We start from the raw sequence: 22,523 nt of genomic DNA, 5'->3' as shown, positions 1-22,523 counted from the left end.
TGGTTTGACTTCACCCTTGGAAGCACACTCCATTGACAGACAGATGCCAAAAAACCCCAAGGCCACTAAAAAGGCCTTTTCTCTCATAGCCACCCACAGTCCCTCGCTAGGCGGGGACACTTGGAGAAGGGCCTCAGATGATGGTTTGGGTAGGGACATGTGGGAAGAGGTCATTCCTCAGATACCAAAGCCTCCAAACAATGAAGAGCTTTAAATGTCACACCTCTGAAAGCTCAGCATTGTTGAATAGTTCTGCAGCTACAGTATCTGAGCATCTTCCTTTGCAGGGTTTTGTGGAGGCTCAGCTGCCTGTGCTGCTATGTGCAGGAATGGGGTAGGGGGTGGTAGGGTCATAGTCATGCATACAGCATTGGAGTTTTGTGTATCGCCCCCTAACAAAAACCTAACAATATCAAATTCTTCAGCCTCTTACTTCAACTTCAGCTATCCATTAAGTTCAGCAATCCTGAGGTTAGAAGCTGAATGAACTTTCTTTTTCAGATTACAGAGGGTAAGAGACCAGGCCCAGGGTCTAGCTTTTTCTAAAGGTTTCACATTCCTTTGATTTATCATCAATCATCATTAACCCCCAGGTCTCTTCTTTACATACAGGGAAGGGCTCTTAATGCCGTTTTTAAACTGGTTTCACAATGGGGAAATGCTCGTGTAAAACGAGAGCTAGATTAATAGCGTAGGCCCAATACATAATGAGACGAGATCCCACTTACGTCGTCTTTTATAATTCCGCTTTCAAAGTTGCTTCAAGGCTGTCTCTTCTTCTAAATCATACTATGCTGGGTATGTGCTGCCATAGCTGCTTGCCTGTGAATGAAGTGCCTGCCTCTGATGAAAGACAGCCCTCTGGTGGTTAGACCCAATAGCATAATTCTTGAATGTAAACGCTATTCTTTTAGATTCATGCATTTTTAAAAATAATTAATTAAATTAAATTAAATTAAATTAAGCATTGACAATACTGCACTTAGCATACAACCTTCCACCAGGTAAAAGATATATTTAATATGTGGCATTTTTCCTACCTAGAAGGCACCTCAGTTTGGGGAAAATGCCGCATAGGCTCATTTTACAACATCACATGTGAAAAATCACTCTCGTGTATCTGTTGTCATGACGGATTATGGAAATACAGTCTCGCATGGCTCCCTCCCCAGTGAATATACTGGCTCTATGCAGGAAAAAAGTGGCATGAATCAGGTTGAGGTCCTAACTTGGGAGTTGAACTCAGTGGGAGTTACTTATGAGTAGACATGTGTAGGATTGCATTGTCAGGATAGCAATGGGTTGGAGCTAACTAAATTCTACTCAGAGTAGACCCATTGACATTAATGGACCTAAGTTAGTCATATTTATTGATTTCAATGGGTTTACTCAGAGTATACTTATGCTGAGTACAACTCAGTGTGTGCACTGTATAGCAGCATCTCCCTGCAAATATAACAATATTTCTTACTTTCCTCGTAAGGTTGAAGTATGTGAAAGTAAAGTCACAAGTATTGTTCTAGTTGGGTGTCATTTGTACGTTGTTTATATACTTATCATATTGATATCCCATCTTTTATCCTAGGAACTCATGATCCACCCTCATTTTTTCTCTCTCTAGACAACATAGGCTGAAAGTCAGTGAACGGGCTTCATGGCTAAATGAGAATTTAAACCCAGCTCTCCCCATTCTTTGCCCAACACACTAGCTGCAACATGCTGGCTCTTTGACAAGATATTGGTAGGGGGACAGGGGAAATACACAGTGGCTTGGCACTCTGAAAGTGAAGTTTGGCAGGGAAGCCTTATCATGAAGCAATAACAGCAGAATCCTCGAGGGCAGCATTTTGTGGTCTCTAGTTTCTATTTCTGTTTCCTTTTTAAACACAAGGGTCTGTCTGGGAGGCACCAGCTTGCAAAATATATCCCTTCTCTTCCACAAATAGCATGGCCTAGATTAATTCTCAAAAACACTCTTTTTCTCCATTTGTCCAGTAGCGACCTCACTTAGCAGCCAAGGTGAGAAATAGTCTGCCTCTGCATTCCTTTTGTTTCTGACTTGATCTGTCTTGCCATGATCTTATCTTTGGCTCCAGATGCCACCCCCTCTCCTAGCAGCACAGACAAAACAGACACAGATAATCCCATAAACATATGATACAGGTTTATTTCCCCCCCCCCTTTAATTGCTACATCTCCATGTGCTGACTTGATCATATCCTCAAGGAGGAGGCATGGCTGTGCAAAAGGGCAGGATCTGCCTCTAGATCAGGTATTTGAGAAGGGTAATTGATCGCATGGCTTTGGCGCAGTCAGTGTGGGTTCAGCCCCAGCACAAGATTTCTACCTGTGCATGGCAGGGAAAGAATATTCCAGTAGAAGTTGATTCACCTGTGAACAATTTAGACCTGCTCCCCCCTCCCATTTTTAATTTGATTTCTTCCATTGAATTGAGATTGCCAATAACATACAACTCACACAATCAGAAGGTGTTTTCTGTTGTTCCCATAATGAAAAACCTTAGACAAAGATAAATCAACTACCAAGTGGAAATAGCAGCGAGCAGACTGGGGATAGGGGCTGTTGCCAGCTCTACCAAATCTTAAATATATTGGGGGTTTATATGGGTTATGAATTGTCTGCAATAACAGAGGAAGGCGATTTTCAAAAAGGCAGAACCCATAAATCCTTATGGGGCAACATTTCCTGTTCAAGCGAAATCCATTTTTTAAATCCACTTTCCTAATAATGAAACTGCGCTGTCTTGGGGATGCCGTGACGCTATGCACTCACACCAGTTTTATGCCAACTTAACTTTCACGACTTGCCCTAAAGAAAACTGGAAAGCATAGTTTGAGGATGCTCTGAATTCTTATGGAAAACATCGGGAGTTTCCCTAGAGAGAAGGAACGGCTGTTAGACCAGTTTCAATCCGTGCGTCCCTTTCGCACTGCCTCTTGGAGACTGTATGATTTTAACCTTTGTTTTATTTCTTTCCTGGGCAGCTTCATGGTTACTCTGAACCGTGCCTTCCCCATCTTCATGGTGCTTGCTTGGATCTACTCTGTCTCCATGATGGTAAAGAGTATTGTGCTGGAAAAAGAACTGAGGCTGAAAGAGGCCATGAAGAACAGGGGGGTCACTAATGGGGCTGTCTGGTTCACCTGGTTCCTAGACAGCTTCATCATGATGGCTGTGAGCACGTTTCTCCTGACGACTCTCATTACGGTAAGAGCATCACCTCCAGGCGAGGAGCGTTTTTCTTTTTCAAGGCCCAGACGTGCCATTTTGCACTCACGCTGCCGGTACTACCAAGGAATAATGGGAGCTATACGAAAAAGAGACAGACAGACAGACTTATGCTGGAAGGATCAGCCTCCCGAGCACGTAGCAGCAGGCGCATTCCTTTAGGTAGCCCCCAAAGGCAGCATCAGCACTTGACAGAGATAGATATGTTTACTCCTGAGAGACTCGCAAGATTGCCTTCATGACAGTGCCTCAGGTTGGATTAGGTTTGACAGGTCACGTTCTAAACATTGCTGCTCACTTCAAGGAGGCCTCAGAAAGCAGGAATTTCTCTCTCTCTCTCTTTCTCTCTCTCACTAAGTCTCTCTCTCACTTCTTTTTAAACCTTACTGTGAGGCATCTACCCGCTAACTCATTTCTCACAACCACCAGCTGTTTGCTTGGTTCAAAAAAATACGTTGCTTCTGGGAGGGGGCACACAGAGTCATACCACTCAAGTGTGTCCCTCGGCGTTTGCTTTGATCTTTTCAATAAGCTTCTCCACATTCCTCTATTTGGTCTGCAAAGTCTTACATAGGAAGCTGCCAGGTCAGACCACTGGTGCATCTCTCTCAATGTCGTCTACAGTGACCAGCGGTGGTTTCAGACAGGGGTTTTGCTCAGGAAAATTAACCACAACCCCCCCAAATTTTGGATAACCCTCAAAGCTGTGCCAAACTTTTGCAGTTGTTTTGCCAGACCTATTTAGAGGTGCTGTGGTTTTAATCTGGGGGACCTGTTGCATGCTCCGCCGCTGAGCTGCAGCCCATCCCTTAACCTCTCTCTTTCCTTCTCTCTGACTTACTCGGCCTTCTAACGTCCGCCAGACATGATAACTGGGCATTGCTTTGCAAAATGTAGAATGGCCCTCTTAGTGACTGCAAATATGCGCAACGCAGAGGATGCCATAAAAGGCCAGAATCCACCTTTCAGCTTAATTGCTCACACAAAATTATCCAGACTGTTGATTCTCTCAGGAAACAATAATATTGATCTGCCTTGTCGAGTTGCACAACAAGAAATTTTTTGAATTCTCAAAAGCTTTATATAAATGCTGAATGTTATCCAATGAGCATTCTAGGATAGTTCCCAATGGATTCCCCCTTGCTCAAAATACTCATGAACATCCAGTGAAGTGGAATGTTGGAAGATTCAGGACAGAAAAAGGACAGCCCATAATTAAACAATGGAACTCACTCCTGCAGGCCACCAACTTGGGTGGCTTTAAAAGAGGATTAGACAAATTCATGGAGGATAAAGTTATCAGTGGTTACAAGCCATGATGGCTGCATTCCGCCTTCATGCTTGGAGGCAGTACACAAGAAGGGAGAGTGCTGTTGTGCTCAGGTTCTGTTTGTGGGTTTCCCATAGGCATCAGGTTGGCCACTGTGAGAACAGGATACTGGGCTAGATGGGCCAATGCCTGATCCAACAGAGCTATTCTTAAGTTCATTAGAAGATGGAACTCTTGCTTTTAAGTCACGGGTCATCTTGGCAGCTGGTGGGTGGAGTGCACCTTTCATGCCTCTGAGTAAATAGTGCCTGGGAAATTTGTCCTGACAAAGGCGAAGCTGAAAATGCAGTGGGAACTATGCTGTCATATTGGGAACTACTTAACAGCATGAAAACATACCTCTGTATACCCATTGGCTTGGCTTTTTTGTTCTGTTTCTTCTTGTTGGGTGTGGCGCTCTTGTTTTTTCCTGGTGACCCTAAGGATTTCTTTCTTTATTTAATTTTCTGCTTCCTCTTGCTGTTTGTTTATTATAAGGGTTCTATGTTATTTTGATTGCTTTGTGATCTGCTGCATTCTAAAACAAAAGACAAAGCCTTCCTGATAAAGATAACTCTGGATGCCAGAATCTTAGCGCTTACTAAAAAACAAATATTTGTAAATAACTACTTCTAAAGCAGTTTACTTTTATGAGAAAAGCCTGCTCCTGTTCAATTATTCCTTTGCCAGGCCTACCTGAACTGATATGGTGTGTCAGCTTTGACATTGTAGCTTGGCTTAGGTATGCAGTCCTATAGTTAGCACTTAACTTTGACACCACATTAATTTGGTGCTTATTGTTTGTTTGAGTTCACCAGCAGGGCTGATGTTATTTATATCTGGTGTTTCCCCCCTGGACTGAGGTTGTTTCCCACTTCAAGTTCAGATCAGTGTATCCAATATATCTTTTTCTTTTTCTCTAGAATAGTTAATGCCTTACGTGACACATGTACGTTGCCAAATACTGCTGTTAAGAGAATGGCTTTGGCAGTATCTTTTGAAGAGTACATTAGGGGATCTGACATCTGACATATTGGCAAACTATGAGCTGGTTGTTGGCAATAGACCCCTGGTGATATAATCAGATATGCTAAAGGCCGACACATTCCTCTATAGGAATTTATGCCAGCAGTGATATCATACCAGTAGTAATTCATACTGTATATTGTGCTATTCCATTACTGCCACTTTTCGTGTGTCATTCTTCCTTGCACAAGCATAATTATACTTAATGTTAATAATTACTGCTGCACATGAACAAGCACACTTCCTGTGTGGGATAAAACAACAATGATGGTCAATTGCCATTTGTAACTTTTGTCAAAAAATAGCTGTAGATATGCAAGGCCTAAAAGTACAGAACAATTATCTGTCCCACTTGAGTAGATAAAGCTAACATCCAGTTGAGGTCCAACTGTTCACTGTAATGGGGTCCTTAAAGATTCATAAAGATCATCCTTGGTTTACTTAGCAGTGCAAAGGATCCTGGTAGATCTTAGCCACCCTCATGAGATCTCGCTGGTTCTGGGTATTTGAAGGTCATTTAGCAGCAAAATACTATTTCAGCTTTTTAAAAGACAGCAACTTTTAAAAAGACAGTTGATTCCCCTCTTCATGGACCCTATTTTTCAGAGGACTGTAATCTGGGGAGAAGAGATGACATGCATAATCAGAATATGCTCTGAAAATTCAGTATTTTGGCTTTTTGGTTTATTTATTTTTAAGCATCTGCTTTCAGGCAAAGGTGCAGTGTGTGAATTTGTATAAAAACACTTCAAGCAAACTAGGGAGGTGGAGGAACATGTTTTTAGCCCCATTCCAAATCTCTTACTTTTCACATTTTGTAAAGTTTTAGTCTGGTTGAACTATCTGTTTGACTGCTATAGGATGCAATGCTGTACATGCTTATCTGAGAAACAGTCGCATTGAACTCAATAGGATGTCTGAGTAGACATGCATAGAGTTGCAGTCATAGCAAAGTGATTGTCCCTTGACCAACAGAGGGCAGCTGCACAATTTGTGCTGGGAGGAGCAATGATAACCTGATATTTTTTCAATAGCAACAATCCATGCAATGGCCTAATGATTACGGAAAGGCAGATGCTTTTGTAATTCATGATTCAGTCCACGAGACACCCACATGCTAGACTAGACCTGTGCCTTTGAACTGAACTTAGAGCAAGTGAGGGTGCTGCCTTAATGATGAGCCAGAAATCTGGAGAACAAGTCTTCTGAACTTCTGTGTTTGAACTCTACCCTGTGATGGTGGTCCTCCTGCCTTGTTATCACCCGGTGCTCGGTACAGGGATGAGGAACCTGTGGCCCTTCTGATGATGTTGAACTACAACTCCCATCATCCCTGAGCATTGGTCCTGCTGGCTGGGGCTGATGGGAGCTGGAATCCAACAACATCTGGACAGAAATTAAACCAGTGCCTATCTAGGAATGTGCAGGGTCATCTTGTCGTCTTTTAATCCATGGCAGCCTTCCCTGCAAGATAGCTACTGGTAACCATGCCCTGATCTTAAAGGAGGCTGCATTACCCAAAATGCCTGATCTTGAAGCTAAGGAGTTACTAGCAATTCTATGACATTGAGCAACCTGCTGCAGCAATATTGCAACACCTTGCATGAAAGGAGAAGTATGATGAAGCCACACTGATGACATGCACAGCACAGAACAAACAGCACATCTTAAGCTGCCTGTCGCTATGATGTGGCATTTTACAAGGATTGGATATGTTGCATGACCACATAAGATACTTAAATAAATTCTCATACAGGGTCATCCTTCCACAAAACACACACACAGTTGTTGAACAGAGCTAGGTACACCCTTCATGTATCTTATTGTCTGGAAGAAGGTAGAATATCAGACCTACTGACTTGAGTTTCACCCCAGCCCTTCTTTTTCCAATAGACTCTGACATAAATGCCTAGGCAGAGAGGATGGATAGCAATGAATGAGCAGAGATGAGTTCTGTCTAAGCCATGCCGTCAATGGAGACTGTGATTAACTGGATCTTCCTCTTTCTTTCTTTCTTTCTTTCTTTCTTTCTTTCTTTCTTTCTTTCTTTGCAGTATGGCAGAGTGCTTCATTACAGTAACCCCCACCTCCTGTTCCTGTTCCTGTTGACCTTCACCACGGCCAGCATCATGCAGTGCTTCTTGCTCAGCACCTTCTTCTCCAAGGCTAATCTGGCAGCTGCCTGCAGTGGCGTCATCTACTTTACCCTGTACTTGCCTCACATCGTTTGCTTTGCCTGGCAGGACCGGCTGACTTTTAAGCTAAAGATTATGGCAGTAAGAAATCCTCTTCACCCACTACCACCACCCTACTCAATAGAAACCACAGTGCCCTCTAAATTGTGTCATTTATAACTTTTATAATTTCATCTTGTTTTCTCAACATCTTGGAAGCCTCATAGGTGGGAGATCAGTGGAAACGCATTGGAAGAGGTTAAAAACTTTAAATACTTAGGCATCCACTTCCAGTATAATGCTTCCTGTAAATACCATTGTAAGCTTGCACTTAATGGAGTGGATACTCTAACACTAGCTCTGGCTATCACCTGTATCTTCTTTAACAGAGGGAACCAGTTCATCCCAGCTGCACTAAAGGTTTTCAACGCCAAAGTAGCCCCAAAACTCCTGTATGGCATTCCATTATGGATTGGTGCAGTTAAGCAATCGTTGGAATGCTTCCAATCCAAATTTATGCGCAAAATCCTGGCGCTGCCCAATTGTGTGCCATATACAGCCATTTGTCTGGAAACTGGACAAAGGCTGCTGGAAACCAAGGTGTGGCTCACCACTATAAAATTCTGGTTCAACCTACATTTCATATCCGATTTATCTTCTTTAATTTTCCACATGCTGGCAGAATCCCACCACTCCAAATTGCTAGGTTGCATTGAGAGCAAAATCAGAACCTGTGGCCTATCACTCGAGTCACTGCTTACGCTCCCACAATTGGAAGCATACCAGACAATCAAGTGCAGAATACTAGAGTTTGAATTCCAAACCCTTTGCAGTGCAGCCAACAAAACCTGTTCCCCATTGGGGTTGGGAATTACACACTTGTTTGGCCAGGACACTCCATATTTACACCAGCTTTACGATCCTCACAAGATTTAATGTCACCATCTGCAGTTTTGCAAGGTAGATTCTCGAAAACCCCACTCTCTGAAATATACTGCCCTTGTGGCACAAAACAGGTCGAATCCATCAGACATGTTTTATTTTTATTGCCCATTTTATGCAAAAATATACTTCGCCCCCTTTTCAAAGGAGGGGATTTTTCACACTGAGTCTTCCAGGGTGTCTTATTTGCTGAACTGTTGTAGTAATGACATTGTGGAGAATGTGGCAAGATTTTTGAGTGACACTATTAAATTATGTCACCACAGGTCCTAAGAGCCATCTTCGTACTTCATAATATCTCGACAGTTTTATCCTAAAGTATCTCCTACTATGTTTTGTTAACTGTGTTGTGTTCTGATCCATGTATACAATGCACTTCTATGCCTATAAAAGAGATTGATTGATTGATTGATTGATTGATTGATTGATATTTGTGGGTGAGGAAAGGAGGAGGGGGGATTTCACCAAATAATCTTTGTAGTGGGTTGAAAGGCAAAATTCTCCAACAATTTAGGGGTGCTTGAAAATGTTTTGGGAAATTGTTGTGCTTTCCATTAGCTTAAAAACAACAACATTGTTTTAATGTACAAAGTTGTTAATATTTATCTGTAAAGGGGGGATAATGCAAATACAGACACTCTGAAATTTAAAAAATTGGAAGATGAGTGGAGTGGATCATTCAGGAAAAACTAATCAAGAAAATCTACCCATCCCCTTTTCATTCCTTTGTCTGCCACATGTTCATTGCTAAGACTTCCCCCCACCCCCATCAAGGTAACTTGACACCCCCCTTCCTCTTTCTCTTCCAGAGCTTCCTTTCACCTGTGGCATTTGGGTTTGGTACAGAATACTTGTCACGCTATGAAGAGCAAGGCCTTGGGCTACAGTGGGATAACATCCGAACCAGCCCACTAGAAGGAGATCAATACAGTTTCTTGTTCTCTATGGAGATGATGGTTTTGGATGGTTTTATCTATGGATTGCTTGCTTGGTACTTGGATAATGTCTTCCCAGGTATGGCGATGTCTCTTCCCTGCCCATTTTAAATAGAGGTAGCCTTATGGACTCTGTTGCTGCTAAAGAGTGATTTTAATAGCACTGGATTTTAAAGTTAGAGCTTGCCTAACTAAACATTAAAATAAATCAAATAAATAGCATCTCAGAATGTTCAGTGCCAACTAGTTGAAACCTAGTGCAAACACTAGGTCTTGTGGCTCTGTGTAGCAACCACTGCAAAAAGGCAGTTAATAAACATGATTAGAGCCTTGAATATAAAATTTTGGTCCCTGTCCCTTACATTATCGTGTTTTGTCCCTGCTGTCAGCATTTTGGCAAATTATGCACAAGGGCAAAAGGGCAAAGGAAGTCTCAGGCCACTATTTACAGTTTGCCAGGAGAACATATCATATGATCTTATATTCTTTTGCTTTGTTCAGAGGAGTATAAGGCATTTTAAGAAACTTGTCCTGCCGCATATTATATGTGTTCAAAAGCTAAAACAAAGCACCACAAAAGATCTTATCTGAACAAGGTAATCTCACACCTTACCATTGATTTCCCTCTTATACGGGTTTCTAAAAATGACGCTGGTTACCACCGGATTGTTTCGGAGCCTTTCCCCTTCTGTAAAAGACTTGTAATCTACTCCATTTTAAGGAACTTCAAAATAGCATTTTCATATCTTATCCATGGTGGAAGCAGATATAAGCTTCTCATTTCCTCGTTTACCAAACCCTCCCTATTTGTCCCACAAGGTAATTTTTTTTTGGGGGGGGGGGACACCCACATGACATCATATATGACACAAGGTGCGGGGAAGATAAAGACACCACTGGGCTGCAGGGGGTTGACTGTCTGCACTTGCAAAGCTGTGTGTACAGTGTTTGTAAACTGCAAGTGTTTGGGACTTGCAAAGCACCACACACAGAACTATGGAAGTGGCTACAGTTAGCTGACCATCTGCACAGGCAAAAATAGATCACCTGTTGTCATTGTGATGATTGGCTGGCTTCTGGTGGAAGGCAGGGAGTTTCCCACCCCTGTGTAAGGTCATCAAAGAAAACATCCTTAGTACAGACGCAGATCCAGCTTGCTATGTCTTGGTTTGGGTACGAGCTTCAGGAGCTCTTAAAGATAGCCCGAAAGAAGAGACGAGTTTTATAAGCCTAGGGATTAAAATCTGAGCTGGAGAAGAATTCCCACCTGATCCGCAAAACATCATCCCTCCCAGACCCCGCTCCTTCCCGTTAAAAATGTACTGACTGGAAGCAGGAGCAGCACAAAAGGAAGGAGGTCTGTTCCTCCTTCTCTGGTGCCCTGCTACACAGCACACACCAGGAAGATAGTTCTCTCTTAAGAGCCACCGACACTGCAGAAAGAGAGATAGAATGAAATCTTTTAAGGCAGCTGGACAGTTTCATCTGCAGTGGCCCCTTAATCTTTGGAATTTGGAAATTAACTTTGAGGGTAGGATTTGCCCACAGGAATCAAGTCACTTCATAGTGTCATGGAATGCAGAGTAATAGTTAGTGTAACTGATGATGTAGTGGCTAAGAAAGTGAGCTAGGAAATCTCTGTTTCAAACCTTGCCTTAGGCAGAACACATACTGTACAGGCTTTCACTGCCTGCTTATTCAACCAATCCCTGGTCTGGGGAATAGCTTAATTCCTTAATTAAATTGAGTTTCAGTTTTGAAAACAAAAGCAATCGGGAATGTGGTTATTCTCCCTCTGTCCCTTTCCCTCTGTAAAAAACTTTACAGCCAAGACAGTGGTGGGTGGCTGTGCTTTGTTTGAACTTCTAGTGCACAGCAATGTTTGCTGCTAATGAAACACCAAGTAATTATTGCAGCGTAAGATTTGCATAGATGGGTTCTTCCCCATGGCAAAACACAAAGAGGTTTATGCACCCTACCAACTTGTTTTTGTTTCAGGAGACTATGGGATACCACGGCCTTGGTATTTCCCTTTCCAGCAGTCTTACTGGCTAGGGTCAGGGCACCCAAAGGCTGAGAAAACAACAACTGTGGATGGTGAGTTATGTGGAAAAACTGGTGTTCAGAAATAACTTGAGAACTGCTGATCCGTTTAGAGGCGAATGCTCTCTTGCATTCATTATGGGAGCCATTGTAAAGATTAGACACAGGCTTACAGTGGGAATCTTAGCAGGTGGCTTTGAACTTTGAGTGGCCCACTGTTATTAAAAGTGTTGCTGTAGAGCGAGTTGGGGTTCTGTCTGAAATCTTTCTAAATTATGCTGAGATTAACTGGCGGCCTGCAAATCATGTCTCTCTTACTGATCTGTCTGGAGATAGTTGACAAGGACTATTATGACAACTGCTGAAGGAAGTAGCATGATTCTGATGTTAACTGAGCTGGCACTGGAGTGACTCTGAACATCAGGTATAGCATTTCACTGTTCCTGGAAATATTCTGTAATCTCCCTTCCCTCCTGCCCCCCACCCCAAGTGAAACCATACTTCTGACGTGTCCCCAAACAAGGGCTAAAACTGGTCCAACACACAAATGTGACCAACGCTTTTGCAAGTGGTCTGAACTAAGCCTGATACTCAAAGACGACCCATGTTCCCTTTAGTCTTACGATATCTATTTTTTCAATGCAAATATGTTGGAAGATCCAGGTCCTCTCTTTCTGATGCTGCCTTTTTTCAGCAGCAACCTGAGACTGGAACAGACTTCTACAGACATGGAGAAAAATGCTCTCACATCTACCAAGAGATGCATAATAGAAAGGCAATATGCTTCAGCCCATTTGAGATAGGCATGTTCTTGCATCCTGACCATTTGGGAACTGGTCCATACATCCAAGATACATAGAGGCAGATTTGTTCCCTGCATTTTTAGCAAAAGCCTTCAAGAGACTTATCAGCATCTTAAAAGCTAACCATTTGTTATGACATAAGCTTTCATGGACTACAGCCCAACTGCATGAAGTGTGAACCTGAGTATTTGTACATGTAGTTTTAAAAGTATCATTGGTGATCTATGTAGAGCCCATGCTGGACAACTGCACTTCTTTCTCACATACCATTGGAGGTGGGCATGTACTTGCTTACAGAGAACCGCCCTCCTTAAAACAGCAACAACAGGTCACAAAATGGAGCTGCAGGCACAGGGATCAGACCTATATGCCAACTCTGCCCAGTGTCCACTGTGCCAACAATACCAAGTTCATTCATGTGATCATCTTCCATTGTGAAATATGTCATCATCTGCCAGAAAGACCTTCTGCAACAAGCCAGCCTCTGTGCAAAAGAATAAATGGGCAGAAGTCTGACGTCAGAAACCGCGATATTGAAAAGTCAGTGTGAAAATTTCAATCCTTAGCATGGCCAGCAATGGAGCAAAGGAACTTCAAACGAAGACTGCAATGTGAAACCACTGAATTACAACACATCAAGAGGTTCAGTGCTATCACTTATTGACTGAACCGAGACAAAGGATTTTGAGCACATTATATGTGTTAATTGACATATCAATGCCAGGATGTATTTGTTTTTTCCGAATTACCACTGTTAATAACATAATTACCACAGCTCGCGCTTTTCTACATTTCATTTCCCTTTGACCTCATGGTTTACAAGTATACCCCCCCAAAAAAAGAGAGAAATGATGCTTATATACATATACATACATACATACATATATATATATATATATATATATATATATATATATATCATATACATACATACATATATATATATATATATATATATATATATATATATACACATATACACACACACACCTGTAACTGGATGATACTGTGTTCATTTAGCAAAGTCCACAAAGCATATGCCATGATAAATTTGATAACCTTTAAGGTGCTAATAGGGACGTGGGTGGCGCTATGGGTTAAACCACAGAGCCTAGGACTTGCTGATCGAAAGGTCAGCGGTTCGAATCCCCGTGATGGGGTGAGCTCCCGTTCTGGGTCCCAGCTCCTGCCAACCTAGCAGTTCGAAAGCACCCCAAAATGCAAGTAGATAAATAGGGACCGCTCTCCAGCGGGAAGGTAAATGGTGTTTCCGTGTGCTGTGCTGGTTCGCCAGAAGCGGCTTAGTCACGCTGGCCACGTGACCTGGAAGCTGTCTGCGGACAAGCGCCGGCTCCCGGCCTCTTGAGCGAGATGAGCACGCAACCCTAGAGTCGGTCACAACTGGACCTGTTGGTCAGCGGTACCTTTACCTTTTTAAGGTGCTAATGCATCTGCATTCCTGACTTGGGTTTAACTTCCTAGCAACATCTCATTGACACAGCACCTCTTCAGATTTCTGATACATCCAAGGAAGAACCTAGTCAGATGTTATGTCCTCCATTGGGTCGCTTGGGAATGGCCATATGAAGGATACTCTGGATTGTATGAACTGGCCAGATCTGCGTGCATGTTAAGGATGCTAAACTAGTTTTCATTAAGAAAAACCTCCAATCATCCAGCTCCATTGAATTATCAATGATGTTGAAATCACTAGTGTGAGTCCAAGTGCCTGGAATAGATGCATAAACAACTCATTCCAGAATCCACAAAACCACAGTGACAAACAGTTGCTATACTACAGAGAAGGGAGGAGAAAATCTGTTATTTGCATGGTCTTGCTGCCATAGTACTTCACAGGCTATGACAGGCTGTTTGAATCTGGTTCTCAGCAGATGAAGGTACTTCTGGGCCAGCAGGAGGCTAATCCCCTCTGCAAACAACCTGAAACCTCTCCCACCAGCACCATCCCAGTCATGGCACATGTTAGGGTCAGAGCGGGAAAAAGGGCAGCAACATTGCCCCCCTTGGAAGCGGATTTGCTTTTGTTGCATTCTCAGCTGAAAGTACAGCTTTCCCACTGGATGTCCTGTGAGAGGAATTCAGAAGAACAGAGGATGCATCTGTTTGTTACTATTGACATTGCTTCTGTTTTCCAGCTTCCAGGATGCCACATATCAAAGCAGCCTTGCAAGGCTATATACTACGAGGAAGATTTAGGCAAAGCTTTTTGAGGCATTGATGGGTTGTGGGAGTAAGGTGGGCAGAACAATTAATACATATCCTACCTTTGTGCAGTAGGCTACATGCATTCACACAACAAACTCTCCTCCGCCCAGGCAACGAAGAGCCATTATCAGAGTTAGAGGACATAATCCAGTAAAGCAAAAACACTCCAGGAGGGTGCGAGACAGGCCTAATAAAGAGTGAGGCTTGGGGAGAGTTCCAAGGGCCAGGTGGAGAGGCCTGGAGGGCCACATCCAGCCCAGTCCTGACTTAGAAATTAGCGCACAACCTTTTGATCCTCTCTTTTGTCCTTTCAGCATTTCTCTTGTTTGTTTTTCCATATATGTCATTGCTTTTATATATGCAATTGCTCATATGTTTTTCCTGTAAATTGCTCTGGGATCTGTTTTAGGAAGCAATTCCTAAATGAAATAAGTAATCAGGAAAAGCAGCATGGACCTTCATGTTGAGAGCATCAGCAAAGCCCACTGAAAGGCATTATTTTTAAAATGTTGCCAGCTTCAGTTCAGCCTTTCTCCACCTTCGGTCCCCGAATAATGATGGACTACAACTCCCTTCATCCTTGACCACTGCTCCTGCTAGCTAGGGGTGATGGGAGTTGTAGTCCAACGACATTGGGGGACCCGAGGCAGAGAAAGGCTGCTTTAAATCTTTTAACAACAGAGTAGTGCATCCATGTCATGTCCTTAGAATCACCATCTGCCTGGTGTTTTACGGCCTCACCCGGTTATTCGACACATGTGCTGGTGGCCAATAAAACACCTGGGTTAAACCTGTATCAGTGCAGGTGCCCCCTCCTACCATGGGACAGTGACCACAAATACACTGATAGGGGAAATGCAAGAAGTGCTGTGACACTGGCTCACTGGGAGAGGAGGCAAGGGATTGGCTCACCTTGCCACTTGCGTGTAACAAGCTAACAGGGCAAGGATTTGAACATCACAGGAATGCAAAGCACACCCTGATCACTGAGGCAGTAAGGACTCTGTGAACACAATACATAGTGAAATAGGAAACACTCTGTAGTAGTAAGAATCACATCTAATTTAATATTGTTTTCTGAGTCTCACTTGCAGTCATTGTGATTTAGGAACAAAACTTCCTATTGGGAAGTTTTAAAATCTCTCATTTAAGGTCCTAGTCCTCTAGAAGAGCTGTAAAAAAAGAGATTTAAACCGTATAGAATGCTTCTCCTTAAGCTTTGTTAGGCAAGGGGCAAGAATTTCCTAGCGTTTTGTAGTTTACTTAGCAATTCTATGTATTTTAAAAGACCTATACCCAACCAAATGGCCTTCACTATTTAGGCATGTGCCTTCTAGTGGCCGTGATACACGCGCGCGCGCACACACACACACACACACACGAGTCTTGTTAAATGTTGCTATTTAAATGAAACTTACAATCACATCCACACCATGCATTGAAAGCACATCTAAATCACAGTACTTCCACCAAAGAATCCTGGGAACTGTAGTTTATCCCTCACAAAGCTACCTTTCCACCCCCTCTCAAAGAATTATGGGTATGGTAGTTTACCCCTCAAAAAGTTACACTGCCCAGCAACCCTTAACAAACTACAATGCCCAGAATTCTTTGAGGGGAAAAATATGTTTCAAATGTGCTATAAGGAGTAGTGTGTACTCAAGACTGACAGCAATTGTTGCCTTTTAAAAATTACTTGAATTCTGATTAACCTAGACAAAGTTTCAGAAAAGGAAGGCAGCGTCAACATGAAGGCAGAAGAAGAAGAGATGAGAAAGTCCATGGCTGATGAACCCGACAGGCGGAAAACCCAGGCAGACAGCCCGTTGAAGAAGGATGGTAAAGAATACAAATGTAAACACAAAAGGAAACCAGAGTACATCAAGCAGGGGAAGCCTGAGGCAGAGGCAAAAGGCAAAGATGAAATGACTAGTAAGGAGAGAGAGAAGCGGAGTAATCGCAACTCTTTTTGTGTTATACATTTGAACTTTGATGTGTTTCTTTGTTGCCAGTTCATTTGTCTGCCTATGTGGTGGTGTGTGAATAGCTCCAGGTGGGTGTAGCAGAGTAGAATCTCACTTTATTGTCCCAGGAGAGCCAGTTCCAACAAAACAGTCTGAAGAACTCTTCATTGGAGGTCAGCCTACAAAACTAGCACAATCAGGGTGAACTGTTCAGTTTAGCTTCCTCTCAGACATCTATAAACCTTTTTAAATGGGTCAGCATTCAAACATGGTAAGCACAATGATGTCATACAGGCCAGGGGAAAAACACTTCTGCTTGATTCTCTTTGCTGTGCAAACTGACCCTCTGAAGCAATATTTGGGCACAGGGAGTCACCTTCTGCAGATCTGGAGTTTTTGCATTTGGTGAAAAGTTGGTGATTCAAGCACCGAGCACGAGCACACATTCTTTCAAACTTACTGAATGAAACCCCAGGTCATTTGGGTTCATCCTGTGTGATGATGGGTGAATGAAAGCAGGGGTCTTCCTTCAAAAAGATCTAGCCTGGCAAGAAGCAAAGATCTCTTTACCATATCTCCTCCTAGCACCTTGTTGGCTTTTTCCCAGATTGCTGCAAGTCCCAAAACTCTGCAGAAGTTGGCCTGCCTTAGAATAAATAACTGACATTCCCTTTTCTAACCTGTGACCTTTAGGCAGCTTGTGTGATAAATATCCTGCACAGATGACTGATGACTAAAACTAGCTATCCATGTTGCAGTGCTCCATGTTTTCTTGCTAAAAAAAAAAAAAAAATTTAAATTAAAAATATACTGCTGTCCCACCAACACAAACACCTGCGTTGAAAATGTATGCACAAAACATATTGTGTTCTCATGTCTCCAGCCCATCATACGTGATTGAAAAGGCACTCTGGTGCCTTGCTATGTCAGCCTCAGTCTGGGAGCATAGGATGGATCCAAGCCTCTCTTCTTCCAAGATTTGCCCACCAAACCTGAATGCTGAATATGCCATCAGAAGCCCTCATGAAGGCAAGGTTGTAAACCTGTGCCCTGTTAGGTCACTTCAGACTGAAAGTGGAAGGAAGGTTTTTTTAAAAGACAAAAAAATAGGGCAGGAGAGTCACATACATTTCTCAACAATACCTTACTAGTAGAAAGGGACATGCCTGGACTGAGCTGACTGCACCCTAACATAACTCTTCTGATTCTGAAAAGTTAAGTAAGCAAACCCTTATGGAAACTCCCCTTGCAAATCTTAAGGTAACTTGGATAAACACAAGTCAAAAGGCTCTTGATTTACATCATCTCAAATGCCCAAGGGGGTCGTTTACTTCAAAGGCTGTTTCTTTGGCCCAGAATTAAGCAAAATAAAACAGTCCCCATGGTGGCATTTAAAATGGCAGTCTTATGAGCTCAGTCTTCTGGATGGTCTGTATTCAGTGGGAAACCCAGGCCTTGATCTTTCCTCCTGCACAAGGGTGAGTTTCTCCCACCAAGACAAAAAGAAAACAATGTTATTCTAAACTCTGGTGATCTCATTCTGTTCCCTTTTTTGTGGGGAGGAGTGGAATAAGAAAAAAAGTTGTTCAAGTGGACAGATGCATTGTTTACACGCCAGATTTTGTTGTCACTGCTGATAAAGGCCTCCTGCTGCTTTCTCCTGTGCACCATAAGAGGCCACTTTAAATTGCTCTGTACCATGACTGTGACTCTGTAGTGAACTATTGTGCACAGTTGCTGGTCGGTTTGCAGATTGGGCTCCCCCGCACCCACAGGGAGGTTGGGGGTTCAATTGGTGGCTGAAAAAAAATGCCCTTTGTGTGTTTGGGAGGGGGAATTCTCAGAAATTACCTTCTCATAAGTCTCTTATCAGAAATTTTGACTTGGTTCTCAGCTTACCACATAGTTGGCTATACCGGCAAGTGGAGCAATGTGGGTTAAACCACAGAGCCTAGGACTTGCCGATCAGAAGGTCGGCGGTTCGAATCCCCGCAACGGTGTGAGCTCCCATTGCTCGGTCCTTGCTCCTGCCAACCTAGCAGTTCAAAAACACGTCGAAGTGCAAGTTGATAAATAGGTACCGCTCCGGCGGGAAGGTAAACGGCGTTTCCGTGCGCTGCTCTGGTTTGCCAGAAGCGGCGTTGTCATGCTCACCACATGACCCGGAAGCTGTACGCCAGCTCCCTCGGCCAATAAAGCGAGATGAGCACCGCAACCTCAGAGTCGCCCACGACTGGACCTAATGGTCAGGGGTCCCTTTACCTTTACCTAATATGAATATTCGTAATGGCCAAGGGCGATCCTCAGTGTGGTAAAAGGTCCACGAAAGCTTTGTCAGCAACAAATGCCCATGACCATTATTGTTAGCTCTGACCTTACGGTTTCTACAAAAATCACTGCAGGTCCGATTCTTTGTGGGCTAACCATGATGCAACCCAGGGGAAAAAATGTGTACTGTTAGGGGGACGGTGAACCAGAATGTGTTGCAATGCAAGTGCTTCTAACAATTATAATATGCTGTGTTGTCTTAGAGCTGTAGTCACACACCTCTACAGCTCACCTCTGCAGTTGTTTCATTAATTTTTTTTAATATAAAAAAAATCTTTGTTTCAAGCAAACTTGCACTTTGAAGAGGAGCCTTCTGGTCTGGTCCCAGGCGTGTGTATTCAGAACCTGGTGAAGATCTTCCCCGGTTGCTCTAAGCCAGCTGTTGACGGAATGACTATTACGTTCTATGAGGGTCAGATCACTGCTTTTCTTGGCCACAATGGAGCTGGGAAGACAACCACTATGTGAGTCAGTCTGAAATAAGATTATCATGCTGCTAATTCCATATATGTCTTTTTCTTGCACTTGATATTCTGCCTTCCTTCCATCATGGAACCCAAGGTGGCAGTCACGGTTTCCAGGTGGCCACCCATCCGGGCACTTAGCAGATCCAGACCTGCTTAGTTTCATCAAGATGCTGGCCTCTTATGCTATATACTAACATTACACGCACACACACACACACGCGCACACACACACACACACACACACACACACACACTATACTTGCCCAGGTACAGGTTTTATGCATAGCCACCTTTGCTATTATTCTTAAGTTATATTCATAATTTTAGTTCACTGACAATAAGACAAAACTAGGTTGTAATGCCCTTTTTTAAAAGGGAGGGAGGGAAAAGAAGGTGTGGCTTGTAAAACTCCAGTTACAGATAAGAGTTGAAGAGTGAAGATACATTTCACACCTGTAACCTCAGCAAACACTTTCTGAAATGAAGTGCTGCAGGTAGTATGTGTGGGATGGAGGAGGAGGGTAAACCTGCTGATAAGTGAGCTCCCGGTGGTTCAGAGTGGTCTCTGTATTCAGAAAATATTTGCGTATTTTTTTAGCATTCTCTCCAGACTTGTCATGTTGGCATGGTGTGTATGCAGGTGCGATCATTTTGGCCTTGAGACTGTCATTTAGTTTCCTGTGCCCCAGTGGAGAATCAGCCATGATGGATAGTTCAACCACTGCCATTATCACCACCAACAAACACACCTGAGAACAAGAGAGGGGTTTCAATCTAGATACGAGACACTAACCACAACCAAATGCATGTAAAGGAACAATCAAGGAAAGTGATTGACCCTCATAGATTCTCACTAAACAAACTGCTCTTTGTTTATCAGGTGATCTAGTAGTTTGCAGTAATCATCACATGATTAGTGAAGAGTAAGCAATGAACATATTTTTTTTTTTTAAATGTGCAGTAGGTTTGGGGTGCTTGCTCAGCAGAATCTCATTTAACGTTCTGAGCCAGAGAAGAACTTCTCAGGAAAATGGTATTCAATTCATAATAAAGCTGAGCATTCTAAAATGGACAAGCTCATGTGCTGAGCCAAGTAGTTACAAAATTCACTAACATCGCTAGAGATGACAGGAGGCTGAGCTTGCATTTATCTCTCTACTCTGATGCTAGTTCCTGTTAATTTCACTGAATGGTTTTTCATTTCACAAACAAAACTGAAATTCTCTGATGTGTGTGGCTCAAAAGATAGGCACAACCACCTTAAATGCTTATTTCTGCTGACAATTATACTTGGGTATGCATAGCTAAGATCAATATGGAGGATGTGCATATGTGTGTGTGTTCCCCTCTAAATTGCATGCCAATTGTTGTCATAGTGATTCGCTCCATTTAATCAACTCTCCTAATAACCTGTTCTGCTTTGCAGCCCAGACACATAGTTAGGTATCCGGGTTTATTTTAATTTCTGCATGTACTGTAAATTTACATAGCTGTATATTTTGTTTCCTGGGGCAGTTCTGGTTTTAGATACAGCAGTAAATATTGTTTAAAATGAAGGTAATCGTCTTGTTTCCTACAGAGGATTGCTCTTACTCTCCCATCTTAACTAGTGTGAATTATAAACATGGATTACCCTTATCGGTGATCACATTGGCTTGTGCGGGGTTGGGAGGATAATTCCAAGACCTCGGGAGAAGGAAATGCCTATCTTATAAAAGTGGAAGTAATAGGAGAAACAAAAGCAGATGTCTCTCTGGAAGAGCAGCATTTTTTTCCTGGGGTCAGGTCTTCTTAAATATGCTCAGAGAGACAGGGAGTCTTTAGTCTGAAAGAATTGAAAAAGCAATGAAGTCAGCAAAGTTGATAGGCCCCTCGGGCCTAGGAGAGTTCCAGGTGCATTGTTTCTCAGGGGTCTGGAGAAACATTTCCTTGGCTTTCGGTTTCTACTGCCCCCAGGTCTCTTCCTGAGTAGCTATTATATGCTGTGGCCAGGTTAATTTTTCAAAAACTGTGGACATTGCAGATCTGCTCCATCTTTCCTTTCTTGTCACTTGGCTTGTACTTTGGGGGTTTTCTGCAATATGAGCTGCACATTATGTTCTCTTGGCTTCTGTTCTTGGGCTAGAACAGACATTATCTTTGCAAATGTGTGTGCCCCATCCCATGTTTGACAAGATCAATGGGGAATTCAGGGGTGGGAAGAGCTGAAAGGGGGGAGGATCAGCAAGAAAAAGGCTGCTTCCCCTATCCTGTGCCTGCTTGTTGTCCCCCCACCCCCTGAGTGCCACCACTCCAAGGGTAGAGATGGGGGAGAAATTAGATGTGGTTCACATTTTAAGGTGAAACAACCCGATTTGCCCTTTCCGAAACAATGCAGGAACTGAAACCCAGCCATCCTTCAAAATTCACACTTCTCTGAATTTTGCAATGTAGTTATTCATCCAAGCAATGTGTGCCAAATATATATATAATACTTATTCTAGATCAAGAGCTCATAAAATGTGCATGTTAGCAACATGTTAGCGTTCAGTTTTATGTGCATGGCAAAAAATAATAATTCAAAAGGGGGCAGGGTTCCAGGAAAAGTGACTTTGGAAATCCAATGTATTTTGACTATATGCGATTTTGGCTTTAGGTGCAATACCCAAAAATATAACAACCGTGTAAATTGCGGGTTTCTGCAGTAGGCAACATTGCACACAAATGTGTGCATATTAGAAGATATTCACTGATGACTTTTCATTTTAAAAAATGCAGACTAGTGCAAAAAACTGAAAGATGAGCACCGCAACCCTATAGTCGTTCACGACTGGATTTAACTCTCAGGGGTCCTTTACTTTTTTTTATTCCTTTCCTAGGCCCAGTCAGTCTTACTTCCATTTGCAGAGCCAGGATGAAATGTTTTTGTTTTAATGTTCCAAGAGTTGCATTTGCAAGAAACAGATACTTCCATTTGAAAATGCAAGTTATTTAATTTTTGACTAAAACCATCTCAGTATTACAAGTGTTTCAGGTTCTGCCTACAGCCTCCTCAGATCTCATGTAAAGTCTATTGTG

The 22,523-nt window shown here is 42.7% G+C and overlaps 1 protein-coding gene and 1 long non-coding RNA gene across 2 annotated transcripts in view; one reads left to right on the top strand and one right to left on the bottom strand.

The window, feature by feature from the left end:
* Positions 1 to 3,932, bottom strand: part of LOC310765601 — a 131,216-nt gene extending 127,284 nt beyond the window's left edge. Inside the window, exon 1 of the long non-coding RNA XR_014549664.1 lies at positions 3,923 to 3,932. This is a non-coding gene — a long non-coding RNA (uncharacterized lncRNA). The remainder of the gene's footprint in view (positions 1 to 3,922) is intronic.
* Positions 1 to 22,523, top strand: part of ABCA4 (ATP binding cassette subfamily A member 4) — a 99,428-nt gene that overhangs the window by 46,637 nt on the left and 30,268 nt on the right. The window contains exons 15-20 of the mRNA XM_083620528.1: positions 3,006 to 3,228; positions 7,639 to 7,860; positions 9,510 to 9,714; positions 11,634 to 11,732; positions 16,424 to 16,639; positions 19,286 to 19,463. Of these exons, the coding sequence (XP_083476654.1) occupies positions 3,006 to 3,228; positions 7,639 to 7,860; positions 9,510 to 9,714; positions 11,634 to 11,732; positions 16,424 to 16,639; positions 19,286 to 19,463 (1,143 nt within the window). The remainder of the gene's footprint in view (positions 1 to 3,005; positions 3,229 to 7,638; positions 7,861 to 9,509; positions 9,715 to 11,633; positions 11,733 to 16,423; positions 16,640 to 19,285; positions 19,464 to 22,523) is intronic.

The sequence above is a fragment of the Podarcis filfolensis genome (assembly GCF_964270895.1).
Source record: "Podarcis filfolensis genome assembly, chromosome: 6".
NCBI classification, from domain to species: Eukaryota; Metazoa; Chordata; class Lepidosauria; order Squamata; family Lacertidae; genus Podarcis; species Podarcis filfolensis.
This window is presented reverse-complemented; position numbering and strand designations above follow the sequence as displayed.